Source organism: Pogoniulus pusillus, chromosome 35 (assembly GCF_015220805.1).
Source record: "Pogoniulus pusillus isolate bPogPus1 chromosome 35, bPogPus1.pri, whole genome shotgun sequence".
NCBI classification, from domain to species: Eukaryota; Metazoa; Chordata; class Aves; order Piciformes; family Lybiidae; genus Pogoniulus; species Pogoniulus pusillus.
Genome location: NC_087298.1, coordinates 4431966 through 4454842, shown reverse-complemented (window position 1 = coordinate 4454842; position 22877 = coordinate 4431966). Strand labels below are relative to the sequence as shown.

Sequence of the window (22877 nt, the reverse complement as noted above, 5' to 3'; positions counted from 1 at the left end):
TATTGCTGTCTACAACTACCTGAGGGGAGGTTGTAGCCAGGAGGAGGTTGCTCTCTTCTCTCAGGTGGCCAGCACCAGAACGAGAGGACACAGCCTCAAGCTGCGCCAGGGGAGATTTAGGCTGGAGGTGAGGAGAAAGTTCTTCCCTGAGAGAGTCATTGGACACTGGAATGGGCTGCCCGGGGAGGTGGTGGAGTCGCCGTCCCTGGAGCTGTTCAAGGCAGGATTGGACGTGGCACTTGGTGCCATGGTCTGGCCTTGAGCTCTGTGGTAAAGGGTTGGACTTGATGATCTGTGATACTGTGTGATACTGTGATACTGTGATATTAAGATCCCTTCCAACCCAAACCATTCTATGATTTTATGATTCAAAGACAGACACAGGCTGAAAGCTTCCTCTGGGCTGCCTTGTCTCCAGAGCACAGAAGTATAAAGGTTTAGACCTGCCCTTACTACCTTACTGTTGCATCATGTGCAGCCGAGCCAGAACAGGAGCTGCTGAGTGTGTCGAGTGCCAGCTTTAGTTACAGCCTTACATAAGAAACCGCAGCGGCGAAGAGTCACAAATCTATCACTACAGCTGGCACCGACAGCTCCTTCACACCAGCTTAGCACAAAAGCTGCCTACTGAATGGGCACAGATTGCCAGATTGTTCTTTCTCTTCTCCAGGGCAGGGTTCAGGCAATTTGGCAGAGGGTGGCAAGGGGAAAAAATTGCTCTATCTGTTCTGTGTGTGGGGCCAGGAAGCAGGTTTCATTGTTTTGCAGACATCACCTGGCTCCTCTAGTGCAGAAAGAGAGGAAGCAGGGAAGCCATCAGAAGGTGACTTGCAGCTGTCAAGTCGCATCAGACAAGTGGAGCCATAGAGTCCCCAAGAGCTGGACACTGCTAGCCTCCAACCTACAGCTGGGAGCTCTCTGAGACAAGGCACCTGCCACGTTTTCTCTGTGGAAGACTCAGCACACTACCAGCAGCTACAAATAGTGACAACTGCCACCTTGCTACTCAGCAGCACAACGTATGTGAAGGAAAGATGCAGAACAGGAGATGGAAAAGAAGTGTTTTGCTCTTTCTGGCTTCTCCAGCCCTTGGTGCAGAGCAGGTGCACATGACCCTTTCTGGCATAGGGAGCAGGATCAGCCATCCCTGCTGCCTCCTTGCCCAGTCCCATGATACTGCTGCCATGCAAGTTAGAGATGAGGCTATGCTGTTCAGGAAGGGGATGTTGGTGGTGAAGATGCTGCTGGGTGGAGGACTCTGCTTTCCACCAGCACTGTGTCTCTGTTAGGGTCAGATGAGCCTATGACTGGTTTCCCATTTTTGGAAGGGAAGGTCTGGGACAGGCAATTTTCCTTTGTGTTTTGGTTCTTTTTCTGTGGGAATTTTCCAGAATTAAGCAGAAGCCTTTAACACTTAGAGGGGCCTCTAAGGAAGACTGGGACAGACAGCTTTGCAGGGCCTCTTGTGACAGGACAAGGGGTGATGGGTTTAAACTGGAAGAGGGAGAGTTAGACTAGAGAAAAGGCTTTTTTATGCTGAGGGTTGTGAGACGCTGGCCCACATTGCCCACAGAGGTGAGAGCTGCCCCATCCCTGGAGCTGTTCCAGGTCAGGTTGTCTGAGGCTCTGAGCAATCTGCTCTAGCTGCAGATGCCCCTGTGACCCCAGGAGGGTTGGACTAGATGATGTTTAAAGGTCCTTTCCAACCCGAACTATCCCATGACTCTATGAAACAGGGCACTCAATACTGGCTATGTGAGGAAGAAGCTGACAACACAGCCAAGGCTAGAGAAGGCTCAGCGAGGCATGAAGATGGACAATGATTTCTAGCAGAATCCCAGAACCTTCACTGAGTTCCAGGACTGCTACACTGTCCTATACCAGTTCAACAGTAGACTTCACAGCATTGCCAAGACTGACCACAGGCAGCTCTGACACACTCGAAGCTCTTCACTGACACACGGAGGTTTTTGGACAGTGACCACATGGCAGTGATCCACCTTGGAAACTAAGGTCAGAGAGGAACAACTCAAAACATCCTTAATGCAAGAACTCTGGATGAAGAACTAAACAAGAACTAGGAGTGTAGCACTCTACTTGAAACTGGAAGTTATAGAGGCAAGAAAAATCTGCTGGGACACAAGGGCGTTTGGTGCTTGCTTCTTGGGAAAGCTCAAAATAGCTTTGCCTGTTCAGTTCTGCAACCTAATGATAGGGAAGCTCTCAGGAACGAGCAAGAAAGTATGAATAAGGGAAAATCTGCTCATGTTGAAGCTTGGTAAAAGCATTCACACTGCAGATGAGCTGTAAACTTGCAGATAGGGATCTGTAATATATTACAGGAGAGAAATAATATGCAGAATTATGTAATCATGGGAAAGAAACCTCCTGGATGCAGACTATAAAATTGATGCTTTTAATGGTGCTGCAAGGTGTGAGATCAGGCATCAAACACTTTGGGCTCAACAAGAGATGACACTATTCTGCACTTCTAGTAGCTGAAATAAGCTGGACTGAAAGAGAGATTCAAATGGAAATGTCTTTCAGGTATCACTTTGAGGTTAACTAGCAAACATCTCCTGCAAATAAAGAAATGGAACAGGTTGCCCAGGGAGGTTTTGGCTGCTCCTTCCCTGGAGGTGTTCAAGGCCAGGGTGGATGAGGCCTTGAATGACCTGTTCTAGTGGGAGGTGTCCCTGCCTATGGCAGGGGGTTGGAACCAGATGATCATTGAGGTCCCTTCCAACCACTCTATGATTTAACTCCTAAAGTCCAAGTACCTACAGACAACACAGAACTGGTGACTAGGCTCAGTAGATGTAGAGAAGAAAGGAGCTATAACGTAGAAATGCCTGTGGACCATCAGCAGAATGGATGCATGTACAAAAAGAGCACGTGAAGTCCTTGCACGCATCAAGGCAAGGCATTTCCAGGGCACTGGGTAGGTATTCATGGATAAGGACATCTGGAATACCACACAGAGTTCTAAGGCCTGTTGGGAATCCAGATGTGTAGCATGCTGATGTCACACAGACAACCTAGCAGCTCTTGCAGATAAATCTGGGCATGTAAAGTGCTTTCTTAACATTTCCGCCCTCTCCTAGATACTCCCTGATACTTCCTGGCATATCAAGAGAGGTTTGGCAGGGTAACTGCAGAGGAGGGGTGAGCAGAGGATGGTGATAATATGGGCTTCGGCTCTTAGTGTCAGGAGAACATCCACCCAGTGATCTGTATCTTGTTTGGGTGGAAATGTGGTGTTAATTATCCTCACGACAGATGGATCTGGCAATTCATTTCAGCTGCTTTAGATCATACATTCCTCTGGCTGGTAGATCTTCAGAAAATAGAGAAATAGATCTTCAAGCTGAAGGAAGGAATGCCATAACAAGGACAGATGTTGCCATGAAATTTTAGTGATGCATTCAGCAGAGACTCAGGTTTACATAGCACCACTGTGATAGTCAAAGCTTTGCAGTGCTCTGCTCGGCTGGGCCTGTCTCATGCAAATACAGCCTACCTAAGCAGGTGGGGGGCTACAAGGCACACCAAAAATTATCTGGAATGACTTATTGCACTGCCAACTGTCCATCCCCTCTGCTTCTTCATATTTGTAGGAATCCACCAAGTTTTTCACACTTAGTCAGACTCAGACCTGATTTCCATCTCCTTCAGCTACATCCAGAAAGAATTCTTTCCTGTGAGGTGCTGGAACCCTGAAGCAGGTTGCCCAGAGATGCTGTGGAGTTTCCTTCCCAGAGGAGATTCCAAACCAGCTGGATATTGTGATCCTGGGCAGCCTGCTGCGGGCAATGCTGCTCTAGCATGGTGGGGTAGACTGGATGATCTCCAGAGGTCCCTTCCAAACCCCACCAGTGATATTCAATCTGGAGTGTCTGGTAAGTCACACACACTGCCCTCCAACTGGATACCAATAACAAATGGCAAACACATCAGTAACAAACACTTCTTTTGGGTAAAGTACAGTGCTGGAGGACACGAAACTCTAAGAACCCACAACTGACACCACAGCAGCCCTCTAACTACCTGCAGTCATGATAATGGCAACTTCTCTGTCATGCTGCCATCACTCCAGGAAGCTCTGGTGAGATCAGAACAAGAGGGCACAGTCTCAAACTGCACCAGGGCAGGTTTAGGCTGGCAAGTGATTTCCCATTGGAATGGGCTGCCCAGGGAGGTGGTGGAGGCACCATCCCTGGGGGTCTTCAAGAAAAGACTGGATGAGGCACTTAGTGCCATGGTCTAGTTGATTGGATAGGGCAGGGTGATAGGTTGGACTGGATGATCTTGGAGGTCTATTCCAACCTGGTTGATTCTATGATTCTATGATTCTATGATGCTAGGAAGAAGTTCTTTCACAGAGAGAGTGATTGGCATTGGAATGGGCTGCCCAGGGAGGTGGTGGAGTCGCCATCACTGGAGGTGTTTAAGAGGAGGCTGCATGAGGCACTTAGCTGATTAGAAGGGTTAGGTGATAGGCTGGACTCGATGATCCTAGAGGCCTTTTCCAACCTGGCTAATTCTGTGATTCTGTGATCTGCACTCCACCACCTGAGGTGTGGAGTGCAAGCACAGTAAACGGCATGGACTTTACAGTCTTAGCACTGGTGGGGCTCCAGACTCCAGCTAAAGACTCAAAAATATTGTGTTTGCTTAGACAACTGTAGATAGGTGACAACTGATCCCCTCCAACTGAGCAAAAGAAAACAGAAAAGGAACAGCCATAGAACACAGCTGCAAAATAGCCAAACCTGAGTAGAAATACATATTCTCTGTATGAGAAAATGTAAGTTTCATTCTCAGTCTTTTCTTTTCTCTTTCTTTTCAAGTATGGAATCAGTATCTCTACACATCACCTAAGTACTAAAGCTCTGGTCAGTGCAGGAATGGCTCAGCTGTGTATTTCACAGCACCACATACTTGCTTCTCAGTGATGTCCAACTCTGCAAACCCAAAACTCACACTGGCTTCATGCTGGGATTCTTTCTAAGGCTATTTCAGTCAGTGCCTTTGTCTTGAAAAAGCCTACAGGTTAATACCACAGACGACTCAATCCATCGCCATCCACCACGTTTTGAGGTTTCCTACAAAGTCTGTGGCAGAAAAGTTGGGAAAAGTTCCAATTCTTAGAAACTTTTCCAGTTATTCTGACAACTTTCCAAAACTAACCTCAGTGTCTCTCGGCATGGCCTGCCAGAGGGGAGAGCACAGACCTCGCCAGCACACCCAGCTGCTCACCGCTCACACACTCAGCTGCTGAGAGCGCCGTGGGGCTGCTCACCCCAGACCGTCCCAGGGGGACTGGCACCTAACTGTACCTGGTATATCCTCAGGAGGGCATCTCGCTGTGGGCATTCACTTCTCACCAAGCTCTCGAAACACCAGTGGCTGCAAAGGCAAGAGCAGCAGGGACTTTCCAACAGCAATGGTGTGAGCACCGAAGTGCTGCAGTAAGAGCAAAGTCAGGGCAAAGCAACTGCCATGTTCACCACTGTGACTATCTTGCACATCCTTTCTAGACAAGGGCCAGGGTACAGCCCTCTTCATAGGAGCACAACCCAAACTTTGGATTAAACTGTGAGCTGAGACTTTGAGAGTTGCAGATGAGGCTCCTTCCTTATCACTCCCTGCAGTGTGAAGACTCAGCAGTTCTGCTGCTGCACCTGCCCTGACCTCTTTCTTTTTTCCCTTTATTCCCCCACTGATTTATGTAGCTTTCTGCTCTCTTCCTAGGCTCTGACTCTCATTTTGTATCACAGATACCAGCAGCTCTGGCTGATCATGCTCAGTGGAATTGAGTGTGCTTGCCTGGTTTCCATGAGGTCCAAGTATAAGGTCTTGTCCCTTAGAAATGTTTGTTAGGCTCAGCTTCAGCCAAGAGCTGAGATTAAAATGTAGCTTGAGAGCAGAGGTCTGCCATTATTTTGCATTTCTTAATAAAAGGTTTCCACTGCTCTACTTATTTACTCTCCTCTGAGGAGCACCCAGTGCTGACTAGGCAAGGGCTATCCATTAAAGGCTGTCTCTCCTCTCAGCTTAAAGGGAACTTCCCTCTCTTTGACAGGAAAAAGGCAGAAGAAATTAATGTTTCTTTCAGCATCACCACACCTGGGAAAAGGATCCTGCTCACAGATAACAGTGCAAGCAAATATTTTCTTTGGGAGAAAAAGAGAAAGTGAAGATCAAGGTCAGAGAAGGCAAGGGTACAGAGATGTGACTGCCTTCAAAATAACCCTCCGCAGAATTTCTGGGGGTGTCATTTTATTGAGGATGGAAAAGGTGCAAAAACACAAAGGAAGGGTTAACTGGCTTGGGGCTGACAGGGAGATAAAGGGGCTGCAAAGCCTGGTTGTGCTGATATGCTGAATGCCAGCTGCACAGAGTGAGACAAACAGCCAGATGAGAAGAGGTCAAGAGAAACTGCATTTAGCTCTACACATACAGACAGAGGAGCACAGCCCTACACATACAGACACATAGCAGCACAGTCCAACACCTCTGTTCCTGAATTCATAGAATCATAGAATCAACCAGGTTGGAAGAGATCTCCAAGCTCAGCCAGTCCAACCTAGCACCCAGCCCTGGCCAATCAACCAGACCATGGCACTAAGTGCCCCAAGCAAGCTTTTCTTGAACACCTCCATAGACAGAGACTCCACCACCTCCCTGGGGAGCCCATTCCAATGCCAATCACTCTCTCTGCCAACAACTTCCTCCTAACACCCAGCCTAGACCTCCCCTGGCACAACTTGAGACTGTGTCCTCTTGTTCTGTTACTGGGTGGCAGAAGAGCTGCCTGGCAGAAGAGCCCAATCCCACCTGTCTACAGCCTCCCTTCAGTGAGTTGTAGACAGCAATGAGGTCTGCCCTGAGCCTCCTCTTCTCCAGGCTGCACACCCCCAGCTCCCTCAGCCTCTCCTCACAGGGCTGTGTCCCAAACCCCTCACCAAAGTCATTGCCCTTCTCAGGACACACTCCAGCATCTCTCCTGCCTGCTTACAGAGTATTAGAACACCAGAACAGGTTGCCCAGGGAGGTGGCTGGGGCCTCATCCCTAAAGACATTCAAAGTGAGCCTTGACAGGGCTCTGGGCAACCTGGTCTAGTTGAGAATGCCTCTGCTGACTGCAGGATAGTTGGACTAGATGACCTTTAAAAGTCCTTTCCAACTCAGACCATTCTATGATTCTACTACTGTGGTTAGACTTTGCACAAGATGCTACTGGGAAATTCATCTTGCATTTGCCTCTACCATATAACCACAATCCCATAAGAATTTCAGCACATTGGAGGTGTCTCAAGGTGTGGGACAAGAGCAGCTTGGGCATCCAACATCAGCCTGCAAACCTGCCTGCCCCCCCCATCATCAGGGGCAACGGAGCAGTGCTGTGCACATATGCTATGAGGAGAAAAAGTCACTTTTCAACGTTTCAAATGCATGCACAGGTCTTGACTCAAAACCAACAACAGTGCTCAAACAAATCTGTTTCTTTGACTTCTCCCTCAGCGACTAAAACTTCATTTCAGCTTTCCAAGTGTCTCATCACAGCTCACTGGCAGCCCCTGGAAAGACAGAGTCAACCTAAGGCCAGCAAGGTGGGAGGGCAGAGCTAGGTGAGCTGTGTAAGCCTCCAGGAGCATTCATTTCTGTCCACTGGTCACAGGTAGAACCCAGAAAAACTACTGTAAATTTCCTGTCTGATTCTTAGCTGGCTACATACCAGATGAGCTGTACAGACAGGTACAGTAATGCTACCCCATGTTGCTTATTCAGTGATGCACAGAAAGCTGTCACTAATGCCAGGCTACAGATCTAATTACCAGCCACCCTTTCACTTCACTTAGCTAGAAACTAGCAGAGACCCAGGAAATCACAAGAGAAGACAAGGGAACAGAACTCAGAGTGCAAGCTGTGTTTTGGGCTTTGCTCTTTCTTTTCACATTCTGCTATGAGCTCAAAACTGGACCTGTTTCTGTGGGAACTTGTGCTAAGGTATGCAAGTATTTCAAAGCAAACCAGTCCCATTTTCCAAGCAGAGTGGGCCAGGTTTCAGGCAAAGATGCTTTCACAGCAAAACCATGGGAAAATTCACCCTTTCCCATGTTTTCCATATGCCAATATTCACCTCAAGGTAAGTGCCAGCAATTGTTGGAACGAGGCTACAGCCCAAGAAAGCACTTAGGCACATGCTTAACTTTCAGCACATGAGTAACATCAACCAATGTCCCAGGTCTTGTTTTTATAATAGCTGTTGTTAGTTACCTTGAATTTTTCAACCCACAGGGCCCATTTGCATCTTCTGAGCTAGATAATTGGGCCATGAAAGGGATGGTAGCTCATAATCACTGAATTGTTAATTAATCATTTTTATTATATTTAAATATGCTGTAGAAGGCCATAATGATCTATGCTTCCTTGGTATTAGCTCTACTAATTAGATCAGCTTTTCTAAATTAGAGTGCAGTTTTCTTAGCAGGTTTCCTTTTATCTGGTGCTCATTTTTCAAAAGAGCTCCCATGTTGTTCCCACAGATGAGTGAATCACTTCCAGGGAATCGTGTTATGCAAAAGATGTTTTTCTTGCTGCTGCAGAATGCCTTTGGGTAGATCATGCAGCTCCTTGAAATCACTAAATATTTTGACGTTGGACTCCCCTCAACAATCTTGCATTCCTTGAGTAGATGAACACAGCTGCATATGGGATGGAGCTCAGTCCCTACAACAAACCAGTGCATTTGGCATGTTTGCTACAGCAGAACAATCTCACTCCAACACAATTTGGTTTACTGACATGTGAAAGCAGAAAATGAAAGCACCTGAAATACTTTTATACACCTAAACGTGCAAGTGTATTTTTGCATCCTTCCAAGTGTGTTTTTGCATCTTTCCAAGTGTGTTTTAGTATCTTTCCAAGTGTGTTTTTGCACCCTTCCAAGTGTATTTTTGCATCTTTCCAAGTGTATTTTTGCATCTTTCCAAGTGTGTTGTTGCATCCTTCCTTATGCATTTTTGCATCCTTCCAAGTGTGTTTTTGCATCCTTCCTCTAGCACCTAATTGGCGCTCCAGCACTGAGAGCCATGCTCTCTCCTTCTCCATCAAAATATTACTTTCAAAAGAGTTCTAAAGAAATGATGATCATATTACTCCAGAGGTCCTCATTTAGGTTATCTTAAATAATTATCACAGAATCAGAGAGTGCCAGGGGCTGGAAGGGACCTACAAAGCTCATCCAGTCCAACCTCCCTGCCACAGCAGGATCACCTAAACCAGATCACACTGAAACACTTCCAGGCAGGTTTTGGGTATCTCCAGAGAGGGAGACTCCACAATACTCCTGGGCAGCCTGTTCCAGGGTTCTGTCACCCTCACAGGGAAAAAAAATCCTCCTCATGTTTACATGAAACTTCCTATGCCTCAGCTTCCACCCATTGGCCCTTGTGCTGTCATCAGGCATCACCCAGCAGAGCCTGACTCCAGCCTCCTGGCACTCACCCTGCACATCTTTATAACCATTGATGAGGTCACCTCTCAGTCTCCTCTTCTCCAAGCTCAAGAGCCCCAGCTACCTCAGAGCTCAGGTAGTTTGCAACATCCTTTCTGATTAAGCAAAGCCTGAATTTATTTCACCTCTCTGCACAAGGAGCCCGAAAATCTGTCCGCAACTACCCATGAAATCTCAGGCTGGGCACGGTGCTCCTGTGAGAACATCCCAAAATACATCCCTGAGAACATCCTCTTTGGGTGATACTTGGCATGTCTATCTGCTCCCAAATCCCATGTTGTGGAGCACTCCAAATTCCTTCTCTTCCACCACTACCCCCACCACCCCCCATCTCCAGGATACAACACCCCAGCAACCAGTTGTGATGCTGGACATTAGCAAGTTGGGAGGAGCAGTTTTCTGTTTTGCTCTGCCCAGGCCTATTCAGCTGTCTGGAAGCAGTACTTACATGTCGACAAATCTCCTGCTGAGGTTGGAGATGACAACTGCAGATCCGGACTGGAAAGGAGGGTCCCGAACCACTTTGTACTGGATGGGTTTGCAGTCCGCGCACAAGGTGCTATGGGGCACAGAGCTCAGCATGGCAGCGTCGATTTCCAGGTGCTCATCCAGAGTGTAGATCTGGATCCCATACACCTCCTCCCCAACTCGTCCTGCATCCAGTTTTATGGTCAGTGGGATGTCACAGAAGACGTTCTGCGGCCCAAGGGAAATGTTCTTCCCGCTGACGGTGAGCAGCTTGATGTCATTCACCGCTCCGCTGGAGTCCCAGTCTGGGGAAACAAATGTCACCCAGACTGTGAGGGACTCTGGAGTCAGGGGGTAAAGGAACTCCAGCTGCAGGTAGCACCCCTGAGGCTCAGGGCAGGCTGGGGGCACTGTGTGTTGGTTGACTGCAGAGTTGGGACTCCATGTTCTGACGCTGGATTTACAAGGCTGCTCAACATCAGGGTGCCCTGGAAGGAAACAAGGAAGCAAAGAGAGAGCACAAAAGAAGTTAGAAGATGGGTCAGCACTGGCATCAGTCTTGAAATACAAGCTGGTGGCATGGGAACATATCTGTCCAGGAAACTAATTGTGTACTGGAGCAGAAGAGGCATGGCCGGCACGGAGAGAAGGAATGGAATGCCAGCGTCTCCTGGCTGGGTGAGGGATGCAAACCCAGCTGGGCTGAACACCACACAGCACACACTGTGCCAGCGTGTCTGATCCTGAATTTCCAATTTCTGCTGCCTTCCCCTGAGCCAAACAATGATATTTCCCAGCATTTCCACCGGGTACTTTACCTGACAAACAGAGTCACTTTGCCATCACTTCACCCCCATGCCCTTACTTATTCCCTTGCCTCTCACTCTAAACCACAACCTTTTTCTCCTCAACAAAGACAAGAAAAGAGCTTTTGTTGATCCCAAGGAGCTGTTGCACTGTGCTGTGGAGGCACTCTAGTGCCATTCACAGGCTAACCCAGCACGTTGTGCAAGACCCCTTTTTCTTGGAGGCACATGAAGCTAAGGTGTGGACTGTCTCTGCGCTTGCTGCGGTGGAACAACAGGCACTTGTACTCTTACATTTCTGGCCGTTGGCTACGTTCAGCTACATGGGAGGTATTGCTAAAAACTAATGAAAGCCACAATGCTTGCTGGGCTCCCAAATACTATGGTAACATTACAATTTGGCACGGAGTCTGGATCTGCAAGATCCAGAGAGGTCAGATGGGTGGAACAGTTGGTAACAGAATCCAGTGAGAGCCATAAATTCCCTCTTCTTCCCAAAAAATCACAAGAAAGAGGAGCGAGCAGGACAGGCAGCAGGCAAAATGCAGAAAAGAAGACAGGGAAAAGATAAAGAAAAGTAATGAGAGGAAAGGAATGGAGAAGAGAGAGGGTGAAAAAAAACCAAGGAGAGCTTAGTTGTTTGTAACTGAGAAAGCAAGCAAGATAAAGCGCGGGGCAGACACGGACAAACAGGACATCACTGCTAATTCGAAGAGAAAAGGGCAATGTGTGAAGGTTATTCTTATTGTCTGTGATCCAATGAAGTGTTAGAAATGTGCCTCTTCTGTCAAGGATAAGCAGCACAGGGAATTCTCCTGTCCATACCAAATGAAGGCAGACGCAGGATTGATCTGCCGGTATCTCGGGCAGTTCTCCCACCAGCCAGCACCATCGGCCTGCAGATGCACAACTCCCCTCTCACCCACACATACCCACGGCCCTCCTCTCCACCTTGCATGCCAGAGAGCAGCAGGAATGCCATGAAGCTCAGCATCTGGAGACAACACACAGCAGCCATATATGTTTTGAAGAAAGCCAGAGTTCCATTTAACACGCTCAGGGCTTTTCCCCCCCTGGCAGGCTCACAAGAGCTGTGAGTAATCACTGAGCAGTGAACATCCCCCAGGACTCACATTATCTCACAACACTTGCTGACCTTCGCCTGTGCTTGGCTGGGCCTGCCAATGCCTTTCTCACAGGCTCACAGCAAGCTCCTGAGTGAAGCCCTGTAAAGGTGGGGTCTTTTAACCTGACTATCACAGAATCACAGAAACATTCATGCTGGCAAAGCCCCTCAGGATCACCAAGTCCAACCCATAGCCCTACTCTACAAAGTGCTCCCCAAACCATAGCCCCAAGCACCACATCCAAATGACTTTAAAACGCATCCAGGATTGGTGACTCTACCACCTCCCTGGGCAGCTTGTTCCATCATCAGTAAGTTTGTGGATGACACCAAGCTAGGAGCAGGTGTGGATTTGCTGAAGGGTAGGAGAGCTCTGCAGAGGGACCTTGCCAGGCTGGATGGGTGGGCAGAGGCCAATAGGATGAGATTTAACAAGGCCAAGTGCAGGGTTTTACACTATGGCCATAACAACAAACCCAAGCAGTGCTAAAGGCTGGGGACAGAGTGGCTGGAGAGCGGCCAGGCAGAAAGGGACCTGAGGGTGCTGGAAGAGAGTAGCTGAACCTAAGCCACCGGTATGCTCAGGCAGCCAAGAGAGCCTGCATCAGAAACAGTGTGGCCAGTAGGACAAGGAAGGTTATTCTGCCCCTGTACTCAACACTGCTCAGGCCACACCTTGTGTCCAGAGAAGGGCAACGAAGCTGGTGAGGGGCCTGGAGCACAGCCCTGTGAGGAGAGGCTGAGCTGGGGGTGTGCAGTCTGGAGAAGAGGAGGTACAGGGCAGTCCTCAGTACTGTCTACAACTACCTGAAGGGAGGCTGTAGCCAGGTGGGGTTGGGCTCTTCTGCCAGGCAGCCACCAACAGAACAAGGGGACACAGCCTCAAGTTGTGCCAGGGGAGGTCTAGGCTGGATGTTAGGAGGAAGTTGTTGGCAGAGAGAGTGATTGGCATTGGAATGGGCTGCCCAGGGAGGTGGTGGAGTCACTGTCCCTGGAGGTGTTGAAGCAAAGCCTGGATGAGGCACTTAGTGCCATGGTCTGGTTGATTGGCCAGGGCTGGGTGCTCTCTTGGAGGTCTCTTCCAAACTGGTTGATTCTATGATTCCAATGCCTGATCACTCTTACTGTGAAAATATTTTTCCTAATGTCCAGTCTAAACCTACCCAGTGGCAGCTTGAGACTATTCCCTCGTTTTATCACTGATTACCTCTGAGAAGAGACCAGCACCAATCTCTTCACAACCTCCTTTCAGGTAGCTGTAGACAGCGATAAGGGCTCCCCTTAGCCTCCTCTTTATCAAACTAAACAGCCCCAGCTCCTTGAGTTGTACATCTGCAGATATGTTCTCCAGGCCCTTCCCCAGCTTTGTTGCCCTCTTCTGCATTCAGACTATCTCAGAGTGCTTTGTGAATCTTTTTGCTGCCATCTCAAAGACAGAAATAATGGAGTTGATGAATGGCTCACAGCCTGCTACCATCAAAAGTGATCTCCATGTGGGTTCCTGCAAACTCACCTCTGCCAGCTCACAGCCTCTGTATAGTGACTAAACCCACACATTTTGGCAGATCAGGGTGTGACCCCTGGAGTTACAAGAACCTGCATCAGCCCCCAGGGAGTGTGATGCAGATCATAGCCCCAAAATGGAAGACTGACTGTAATCATCCATAGACTAAAACCATCAATTAAGTTGAGATAAAGAGACCCTGAAATATCATCAAACACTAAGACCTGCACAAGAACCATTCATTTAACTGTGGGAGAAAATGAAAACCTTTTGCCATGTAACAGATTTCTAGAGATGAGGAAATACTATGAAAATTAGAATATTTGTATGTAAAAAGAAGAGGTGCAGTAGTTATTCTCCCCCTGTGCATCTGGGTTCTGAGATTCATTTGGCTTATGACATCATCAATATGACTGCTCATGGAACAGTCTTGCACAAGCTTATGCCTTGCCTAAGAGCAAGGGACATGGTTAACAAAGCTGTAGCAACAGATGTGGTAGAGTTAGATAATGGTTGGGCTCAATGATCTTAAAGGTCTTTTCCAACCAAAAGGCTGTTGTGAATCTACAAAATGTGAATGTTTGTGGGAATAACCCAAATGTCATCTCCTGGTTAGAGAGCAGGGATGCTAGGCTGGGAGAGAGCCTACCCTCAAATGCTGGTCACAGGCTCTGCAGCCTGGCGATGGGAAGGCTTCAAGGAGACCTTGGAGTGGCCTTCCAGTATCTGAAGGGGGCTACAACAGGGCTGGGGAGGGACTATTGACAAGGTTTTGTAATGACAGAATGAGGAGGAATGGTTTTAAACTGGCAGAGGAGAGATTTAAACTGGATGTTAGGAAGGTCTTTCCAGTGAGGATGGTGAGACACTGGTACAGGTTACCCAGGGAGGTTGTGGCTGCTCCCTCCCTGGAGGTGCTCAAGGGCAGGTTGGATGAGGCCTTGAGTGACCTGTTCTAGTGGGAGGTGTCTCTGCATATGTCAGGGGGGTTGGAACTGGATGACCTTTGAGGTCTCTTCCAACCTAACCCATTCTATGATTCTATGATGCTTGTGTCAGTACAAGCCTTTATCATGCTCTCAAGTGAAGTGGCTGGCATAGATGTCCCTCTGTGAACCTGGCACACAGGCAGAGACTTGGCACACTGGTATGCACAGGTGACACCAGACACACTCACCTGGACACAACTCTGTGCAACATGCTCTAGGTGAACCTGATTTAGACGATTCCCAGAGCTCCTTTCCAAACCCCACCATGATGGGATTCTGGGATTCTGTACAAGGCCATTTGGGATGCAGCTGCTGTCACAGCTACAACTCATCTGCCACATGTCCTAGGTGGTCAAGAGAAAGGAACCATCCAGTGGGACTCTAATGTTCAGGTGAGACAATTGCACTTGTCAAAACAGAATTAATCAATCCCCAGTGAAATAATGGCCACCTAGAAAGGAAGGGCACTGGGGCAGCCTAAGGCAGCAAAACATATTATTGTGTTCTCACACTGCTCTTAATCAACAGTGAGCCAGGCAGTAGGAACTGACTGATACATGCATATACTGCACAGTAAGCAAAGGTACTTACTTAGCTTTGAGCCAAAATCACCTTTTGGATATAAAACCCCCCTTTGACCAAGCTGTGGAGGTGCTGTAAGGTTTGTTTATCTAGCTGGTGTTGCTGGTGGGGATCCAGACAGGATAGAGTTCTCTTGCTCTACACTGAAGGTAAAGAGTAAATCCGAACTGTCTGATCTCCAGTGCCCTCCCACAACCCCTACCAAGGGGTACAAGTGGCTGAGAAAGAGTCACAAATTATCTTAGCCTAGAGTTCTGGACCCTGCAATGATCAGGCAAAAGCAGGGCACTCGGAAGGACACACTCCTCATTGCTTGCAGTGCTTTGCAATGGTCACAGCTCACACACGGTCCAGACCACAGCTGGTGCCAGCCACTGGGGGGGTAACTGTGCAGTGTGACAGTGCTTTGAGACCTCCAGAAAATTAAATCAGACCAAGGAGGTTCAGAGCTGCTTCAGAAGCACATAAGAAATGTGGTTTTCTGTTAAGAAGTTGGATAAGTACCACAAAACCTTTTCCATGAGTGTCATCTCAGATTTTGAAATGAGTTCATTTTGGCCATGTCTGTGGCTCCTCTGTGCTCACTTTCCATACACATTCGAGCAGTGGGGATTTACACATGACTATGTGCAGAGAGTGAATTTAGAGCTTGCATGCTCAAGTGCTCACAGATAGACAATTAAAGAAGCCAGACAATGATCTAACTGTGCCCTTTGTAACTCAGAGAAAGTGCAAATAGGCAGAGATCCCAAATGTCAGGGAGGTGGTGGTAATGACAGAAAGTTACAGCAACAAATACCATGCAGAGAATCACAGAATGGTGATTGGAAGGGACCTCTGGAGAGAGCATCCAGTGCAACCCCCCTGACAGAGCAGGTTCACCTAGGGCAGGTCATAGAGGAACACATCCAGACAGGTTTTGAAAGTCTCCAGAGAAGGAGATTCCACAACCTCTCTGGGCAGCCTGGTTCAGTGCTTCATCATGCTCACCGTAAAGAAGTTTTTCCTCATGTTGAGATGGAACTTCCTGGGTTCCAGTTTGTGCCAATCATCCTTCATATTATCACTGGGCATCACTAAAAAGAGTCTGGCCCCATCCTCTTGCCCCACACCCTGTAGCTATAGTCCAGCATTGAGAAGATCCTCTCTTAGTCTGCTCCTCTCCAGGCTAAACAGCCCCAGCTCTCTCAGCCACTCCTCCTAAGACAGATGCTTTATTCCCTTAATCATCCTTGTAGCCCTTCATTGGACTCTCTCCAGTAGCTCTCCATCTCCCTCGAACTGGGGAGCCCAGAACTGGACACAACACTCCAAATGAGGCCTCTTTAGGGCAGCACAGAGGGAAACAAGCACCTCCCTCGACCTGCTGGCCACACTCTTCTTAATGCACCCCAGAAATCTCCAGCCTAAAGTGGAAACAACTTGTTAATGCAGCACGAGGCCACCGGCCCCAAATCCTCTTTCCAGAGCAATGGCACAACAGCAACCGAGCAAGACCGATAAGGATCAGACTGCACCCTTCATAGTTAGGAACATGCAGGCACACACTGTGAGAAGAGGAAATTAAATGCAAAATGCAGCTGAGTAATAAATCTTAGAGTGGCTTAGTTTCTCTAGGAATAATGCCCCTGGCAAGACGTGTGAGATCCAGAAGTTCGCAACTCAGAGCTCGCTGGAGCAACTCTGACCGAGCTGCCTATCTGCCTGGGATACACAGTTCCTTCAAAATCAGAACACTTGGCAAAATTGGGTTTCTTTGGCCAAAATTTGATGATGGAACAGGAGAAGAAAGTTCTAAGGAGATTGGAACACTGTGTTTTGACATTTTTGGAAGCAATGGCTTCATTTTTGCACTTTGAAAGGCTTTGTGGATTCTGATATGAAAAGTTGCTTTTGCCCTAAACTGTAATGCTAAAAGGGGATCTCTTCAAATGTCATCATTTCACTGAAGTGCATGAAAGAGGAATTATATGAGCTAAACAAAATATTTTGCCCAGCCTCAAACACTTTTTGTTTTGAATTTTCCTTTATGGAGAGTTTCAAAAGCCTCAGGTTTGGTTCCAAACAAAACCAAGCTTCAAAGCCTTGTAAGCCTTGGCTAAGTGGAAATTCCACCTTCCACCCTGCACTACTGCTGCAAGTGATCCAACCTTTGCTAATCCTGTGGGCTCAATAATCCAGCCACACTCATAGCTGCAGTGCTGCTTCCCATGATGGAGCTCCTCATTAACAGCCACCCAAGGGGCAGGTGTGCTCTGTGCTCTGCCTGACAGCCTTGGCCTTGGATGTCCAAACCAGCAAAGTGAGATAGAGAGAACCACAACCTCTGCTGGGCCCACACACCTTGTCCCATCATGCGGGGAAGACCCAGCTTGCTGTACATGCTGACCTTAGCACAAGGGAGGGTACCTGGGAGCCAGCACAGGGAGGTTCTCCTCCCCCTCTACTCTGCCCTGGTGAGACCTCACCTGAAATACTGTGTTCAGCTTTGGGCTCCTCAGTTCAAGAGAGAAAGAGACCTACTGGAATGAGTCCAACACAGGACTATGAAGATGATGAAGGGGCTGGAACACTGCCCGATGAGGAGAGGCTGAGAGACCTGAGGCTGTTTGGTCTGGTGAAGAGAAGACTTAGAGGGGATCTAAATCAAGGTTTATAAATATCTGAGGGCTGGGGGCCAGGAGGGAGAGGACAAACTCTTCTCACCTGTACCCTCTCTATGGTATAATCTTAATATGCTCTACCACATCACACCTACTTACATAATGGGAAGTGCACATGGAGGAGAGTTAATGATGGAGACCTATGGCACTGTACAACCACCTCTGCAGACTGTCCTCTCCTCAACCTGCTCTGAGAGGAGCAGTAAGAATGACTTGCAAAACCTCCTGAAACAGACTGGGCTTGATGTAGTCACTTGAATTCCTGCTGCAGAGTGCTTGCCCAAGGGACAATCTCCTCTCAGCCTTCCTGCTGGTGCAGCTCACTGTTATCCAGTGCAAGGGAAGGCAGCAGAAATCAGAGGCAAATAAATAACACACAATTCTTCATTTCTGGAGCTAGAGTAAACACCTCCCCTGAGGAATTCATCTGGCAGATGTGAATGGTCAGCATTTCTTGGCATTCTGCTCCCTTCTGAACTTCAGGTTCAGCTCCTGGAATTCAGTTAATTCATGGGCAGGGTCAGGATACAGGGGCCAAAGCAGAGGTACTTCAGCAGTGGCATTGCTACAAGGCACAGGGCATGCATCTGTCTTCCAGTTTGGTTCACAATACACACAGGAGTAATCAACCACTCTGCCAGGTTTTCCATCTGTCCTTGTGAATCTCCTTTTGCTCTGGCCCACCTTATCATAGAATCATGGACAGGTTTGGGTGGGAAGGAAGCTTTAGAAGCCATCCAGTCCAACACCCCTGCAACTAGAGCAGGTTGCTCAGAGCTCCAAACAACCTGACCTGGAATAGTTCCTGAGATGGTGCATCTGCCACCTCTCTGGGTCACCTGGGCCAGTATCTCACCATCCTCAGTCTAAAAAAATGTCCTCCTTCTACCTATTCTGAATCTCCCTCTTAGTTTCAAACCATCATCCCTAGTCTACAAAATCTGTTCCCAAATCACCCTTTAAAGTGCTGAACAATCACCAGAAGATCTCCCTGGAGCCTTCTCTTCAGACTGAACCAGTCCAACTCTCTCAGCTCTTCTCCCATACCGTGTCTTTGCCCCCAGCCCTGTGACTCACCTTCTGCTTCCCGTGGGCTCCAGTGCCCTGAGGGGTCGCAGGGCATCGGGGAAGAGGCACTGAAGGCGTATTGCACCAGGACTCTTCCTTCCGCACACAGATCACATGCTGATCCCACTTCTCTAGGAGGCCAGGAAAACAGGAAAACACACCAACTTAGTAACAGCTGAATGAGCTGCTTATTCAACTGCATTAAAAGCAATAAGACTTAGAATTCAGTACCACTTAAACCTCTTTTCTCAAGGCATTCGACAAGAGCGCTCCCTGATGCCGACCTTCTGTAGGTTTGAGCTACCAGGCTGTGTAGACAGCATCTGCGAGTCCACCGCCCAACAGGGAACAGCAGGGACCTCTGGAATCATGCTCAGCTCTATCTTTTCTTTTTATTCCCCCCCTCCTACACCACACCTGGATCAAAACCCTGACAAAGGAGATTATGTGTTGCTTAGTGGTTAGAGAGGAGAAACTGTCCTCCCGAGATTTCAGCTCTATTCCTGCTTCCACCATGGATTTACTGCTTGAACTTGTAGTGTCTTCAGGATGCGAAAGCCTTGGGCTTATTAGTGATTAGAGGAGAGTCCTAGGCTTGAGAACATCAGACAGAGCTGCTCTCCAGAGCAGTTAAGGATAGCTAAGGACCTGCTTTTGGAGGTGTATCAGAGCCCAGACCATTACAAGCGTGGAAAAAGGGTGGGTTGGGGAAGAAATTATTCCTCATGTCCAACCTAAACCTCCTCTGGTGCAACTTAACAATCTTTCCTCTTGTCTTGTCACTTGTACGTTAGGAGACTGATCCCCACCTGACTCTGAATTTCCTTTCAGGGAGTTGTAGAGTCTCCCCTGAGCTTTCTCATTCCAGGCTAGACAACTCCAGTTCCCTCAGATGCTTCTCACAAGACTTGTGCTCTAGGTCCTTTACCATCTTTGGTGACTCTCTCTGGACCCACTCCAGTACCTGAATGTCTTCCTTCAAGAGAGACATTCAGAGACACTATAGCTTAAGCAGGAAGCTGAGGAACACACAGGTACACTCAGAGCCAAGCTTCTCCCATGATTCTGTGTTATGAAGACACAGAACAGGACATGTCTTTAATACTTTTTGTCAGGGAAAAGAGGTTTAAGATGCTGATGCTCAGGCATCAGTGGACAGCACTTTCTGAACTGGAACACCTTATGGCTCCACATCATCAGATGGCATGGCATGGCATGCAGTTCCCTGCCCAATGCCAAGTCCACTGCACTTACACAATACATCCAATAGCAGCCATATCAACGAAGTCCTATCAGCAGAAGTAGCTGAACTGGAAATCTCAGTTAAAAGTTAAATTTTGATTCACAAATATTTTTTTCTAAGACACTCACTCACAAGATCAGGGTTTAAGGTGGAGCAACTCTGTTTAATCTTCTGTAACATTAAGCTGAACTATATCAGCTGGGGATGCAACACAGTTCAGCCCTGTGTTCCTTGAGGTCACAAAATTTGGAACCCTGTATGATCCAGAAAGTGAGGTTGTTCATCCCAGTAAGTTGCTTAATATTCAGAAGTCCTTGTTCTGCTTTAAGGAAAGCTGCCCACTCAAAATGACAGGGAAAAAAATCATTATCTTGATGAGCAAATGCACTTAGGAAAAGGATGAAAGTTCTAAGCACACAATTTGTGTGTAACACAGTGCACTCTGCAAGCTGCCCCTGTCAGTATGGATTGAGTCATCAATTATTATAATCAGCTCTGCAAATTTTAACCATCTCCCATTGCTCTATGGGATCCTCAGGCAGAATCATAGAATTATAGAATCAACCAGGTTGGAAGAGACCTCCAAGATCATCCAGCCCAACCTAGCACCCAGCCCTATACAGTCAACTAGACCAGGCACCTCAGCCAGGCTTTGCTTCAACACCTCCAGGGACGATGACTCCATCACCTCCCTGGGCAGCCCATTCCAATGCCAATCACTCTCTCTGCCAACAACCTCCTCCTAACATCCAGCCTGTACTTCCCCCAGCACAACTTGAGACTGTGTCCCCTTGTTCTATTGCAGGTTGTCTGGGAGAAGAGCCCAACCCCACCTGGCTACAACCTCCCTTCAGTAGTTGTTCTGGATCCTTAGCAAGAACACTGGGATCGCAAATTTAGAATCAGAGCTGTCCCAGGCTGGGAGATCTCCTTTCCTTGTGCTGGGAGGGATGGCACATGCTCAGCTGCTCCACAGCTTAGCATCTCCTATTTGTTGACAGGGATCTATTTGAAACTCAACTTTCTGGTGGCTTAATTAGGCGGAAGCAGAGACTGTCAACAGGGGGCACTTGGAATGAAATCAGTAGTAAAACTCATCTCCATTTCAGTCTGGCTCACAGCCAGCCCTGCAAAGAGGGTGAATGACTGAACTCACAGAGTGCAGAAAGGGAAGCACCTGCTGAAAACATCTGAAGAGTAACATGTGGCAATGGGGTGGAATAAAGAAGAGGGAGGCAAAGGTGCCCTCCTCTTCCGTGCACGGTCTGTAACACTAGCAATGAGCCAATCTGGGCACGGTGTGAATAACTTCTCTCTCTGTCTCACTTCACCCACCTGCACTATTGCTACGGCACTGCCTCCCTATATCCTCTCTCAGCTGTCCATTCAGCAGTGGTTTAAGGGCCTAGCTGAGCTTGCCTAAATAATGTAAGCAAAAATATGTCAAGAATCCAAGGGACTGAGGACTCAAAATGCAGAATTATTACAGTGCTGTTGTTTTTCAGACACATCCACCAGCAGCCAGGATGGAAGTCCCTGCAATAATAATCTTTCAGTTTCTCTACAAAGAGACTCCTGCATTAGCACTTGGTCCTGGATGAGGATAGGGCTTTGAAAGCCAAGTTTCCACAATTAGGACTGCTTTTCACTCAAATTAGCAGCTATACAATTTCATCACAGGCTGCCATGGTGGAAAAAACTGTAAGGCTTATGGACAAACATTTCCTTTTACCAGCAAGGACTTGGAGGTAAGAGAGAAATCACAAGGAGCATCATGTGGGAAAGGCTATGAGCAAACTTTCTCTTTATACTTTTCCAATTTGGGAGCCAAACTCAACCCTGATGTAACTCCACTGGCTGAAAGGAGTTACACAGGGGATGACTCCTGGGTTCGAGGGTTTGGTCTGCAGACTCTTGAACACAAATCCTACAGACAGCCATGACTGTCAAAACTAATTCTGGAATCACATTTACAGGCTTATGAAAACCTAAGCCAGATCCTTACACCTTATGCAGCCACAGACCTGATGAAAAAATGAGCATAAATTGGTTCAAAACACTACTAATTAGGAGCGATAGCATATCTGACACCCTATACACCTGTGCACGTGACTCCCCAAAGTGCAGGCTAATGGAAAAATCTAGACTTTGCTGTTTGCTAATGAGCCAAGTACTGGGGAAACTCCAGCAGATGAAGCTCAGAGTGCAGGAGGAATTTGTTCCTCCAGCATAATATTGCAGGGAAGTGGATTCAAAATCTAAAGATTGCTAGCAAAAAACAGACAATTCTCTCCAGGGCCAGCACCGGTCCAGTGAGCAATTCAACTCCAGCAAAAATCTGCCATTCCTCTCAGCAAGGAGTGCTTCTTTTCAGACTAAATTGGACCTGCTTACTTGAAATTCAGAACTGGTGCTCACCCCTCCAAGGCACTGAAACTTTCCAGCAAGCCTTAAGCCAGCGATTATCGAGTGCAGCCATCTAGATCTGGGACACCGCTGACCAAAATATTTGCCTGCTAAGGATGAGATAGCATCGGATTCATGGAAATTAATGCAGTCACCTCAATGAAAAGTTGGAAGTGCAGATGCATTCAAGGTTCTCTGTCCAAGCAGGATCTGCTACAGAGCACTATTACAATAACTGTTTACATCCAGCCCACGCATATCAAACAGGAGGCGCCTGAATGGATGCTTAGCGACAGCAGATGAATGCATCTGGTAGGTGCCATCAGGAAATGAACAGAGTTTTCTTCTCCTCACTTGTTTTCACTTGTTTTGTTGGCTCTGTTATTACTTTATTATTACATATTATTACACGTGCAGGCCAACATTTTTCATGCTTATTTTTTAATGGGAGGACGGAGAGTGGGAATTGTTCCAATCCTGTGTGGAGTAGCTACAAGAA

At 47.7% G+C, this 22877-nt stretch overlaps 1 protein-coding gene across 1 annotated transcript in view; it reads right to left on the bottom strand.

Annotated features, from left to right (window-relative positions):
- Positions 1–22877, bottom strand: part of PAPPA (pappalysin 1) — a 223080-nt gene that overhangs the window by 119090 nt on the left and 81113 nt on the right. Inside the window, exons 6-7 of the mRNA XM_064171661.1 lie at positions 18739–18860; positions 9972–10479 (exon numbers count right to left, since the gene is read on the bottom strand). Coding sequence (XP_064027731.1) covers positions 9972–10479; positions 18739–18860 — 630 coding nt within the window. The remainder of the gene's footprint in view (positions 1–9971; positions 10480–18738; positions 18861–22877) is intronic.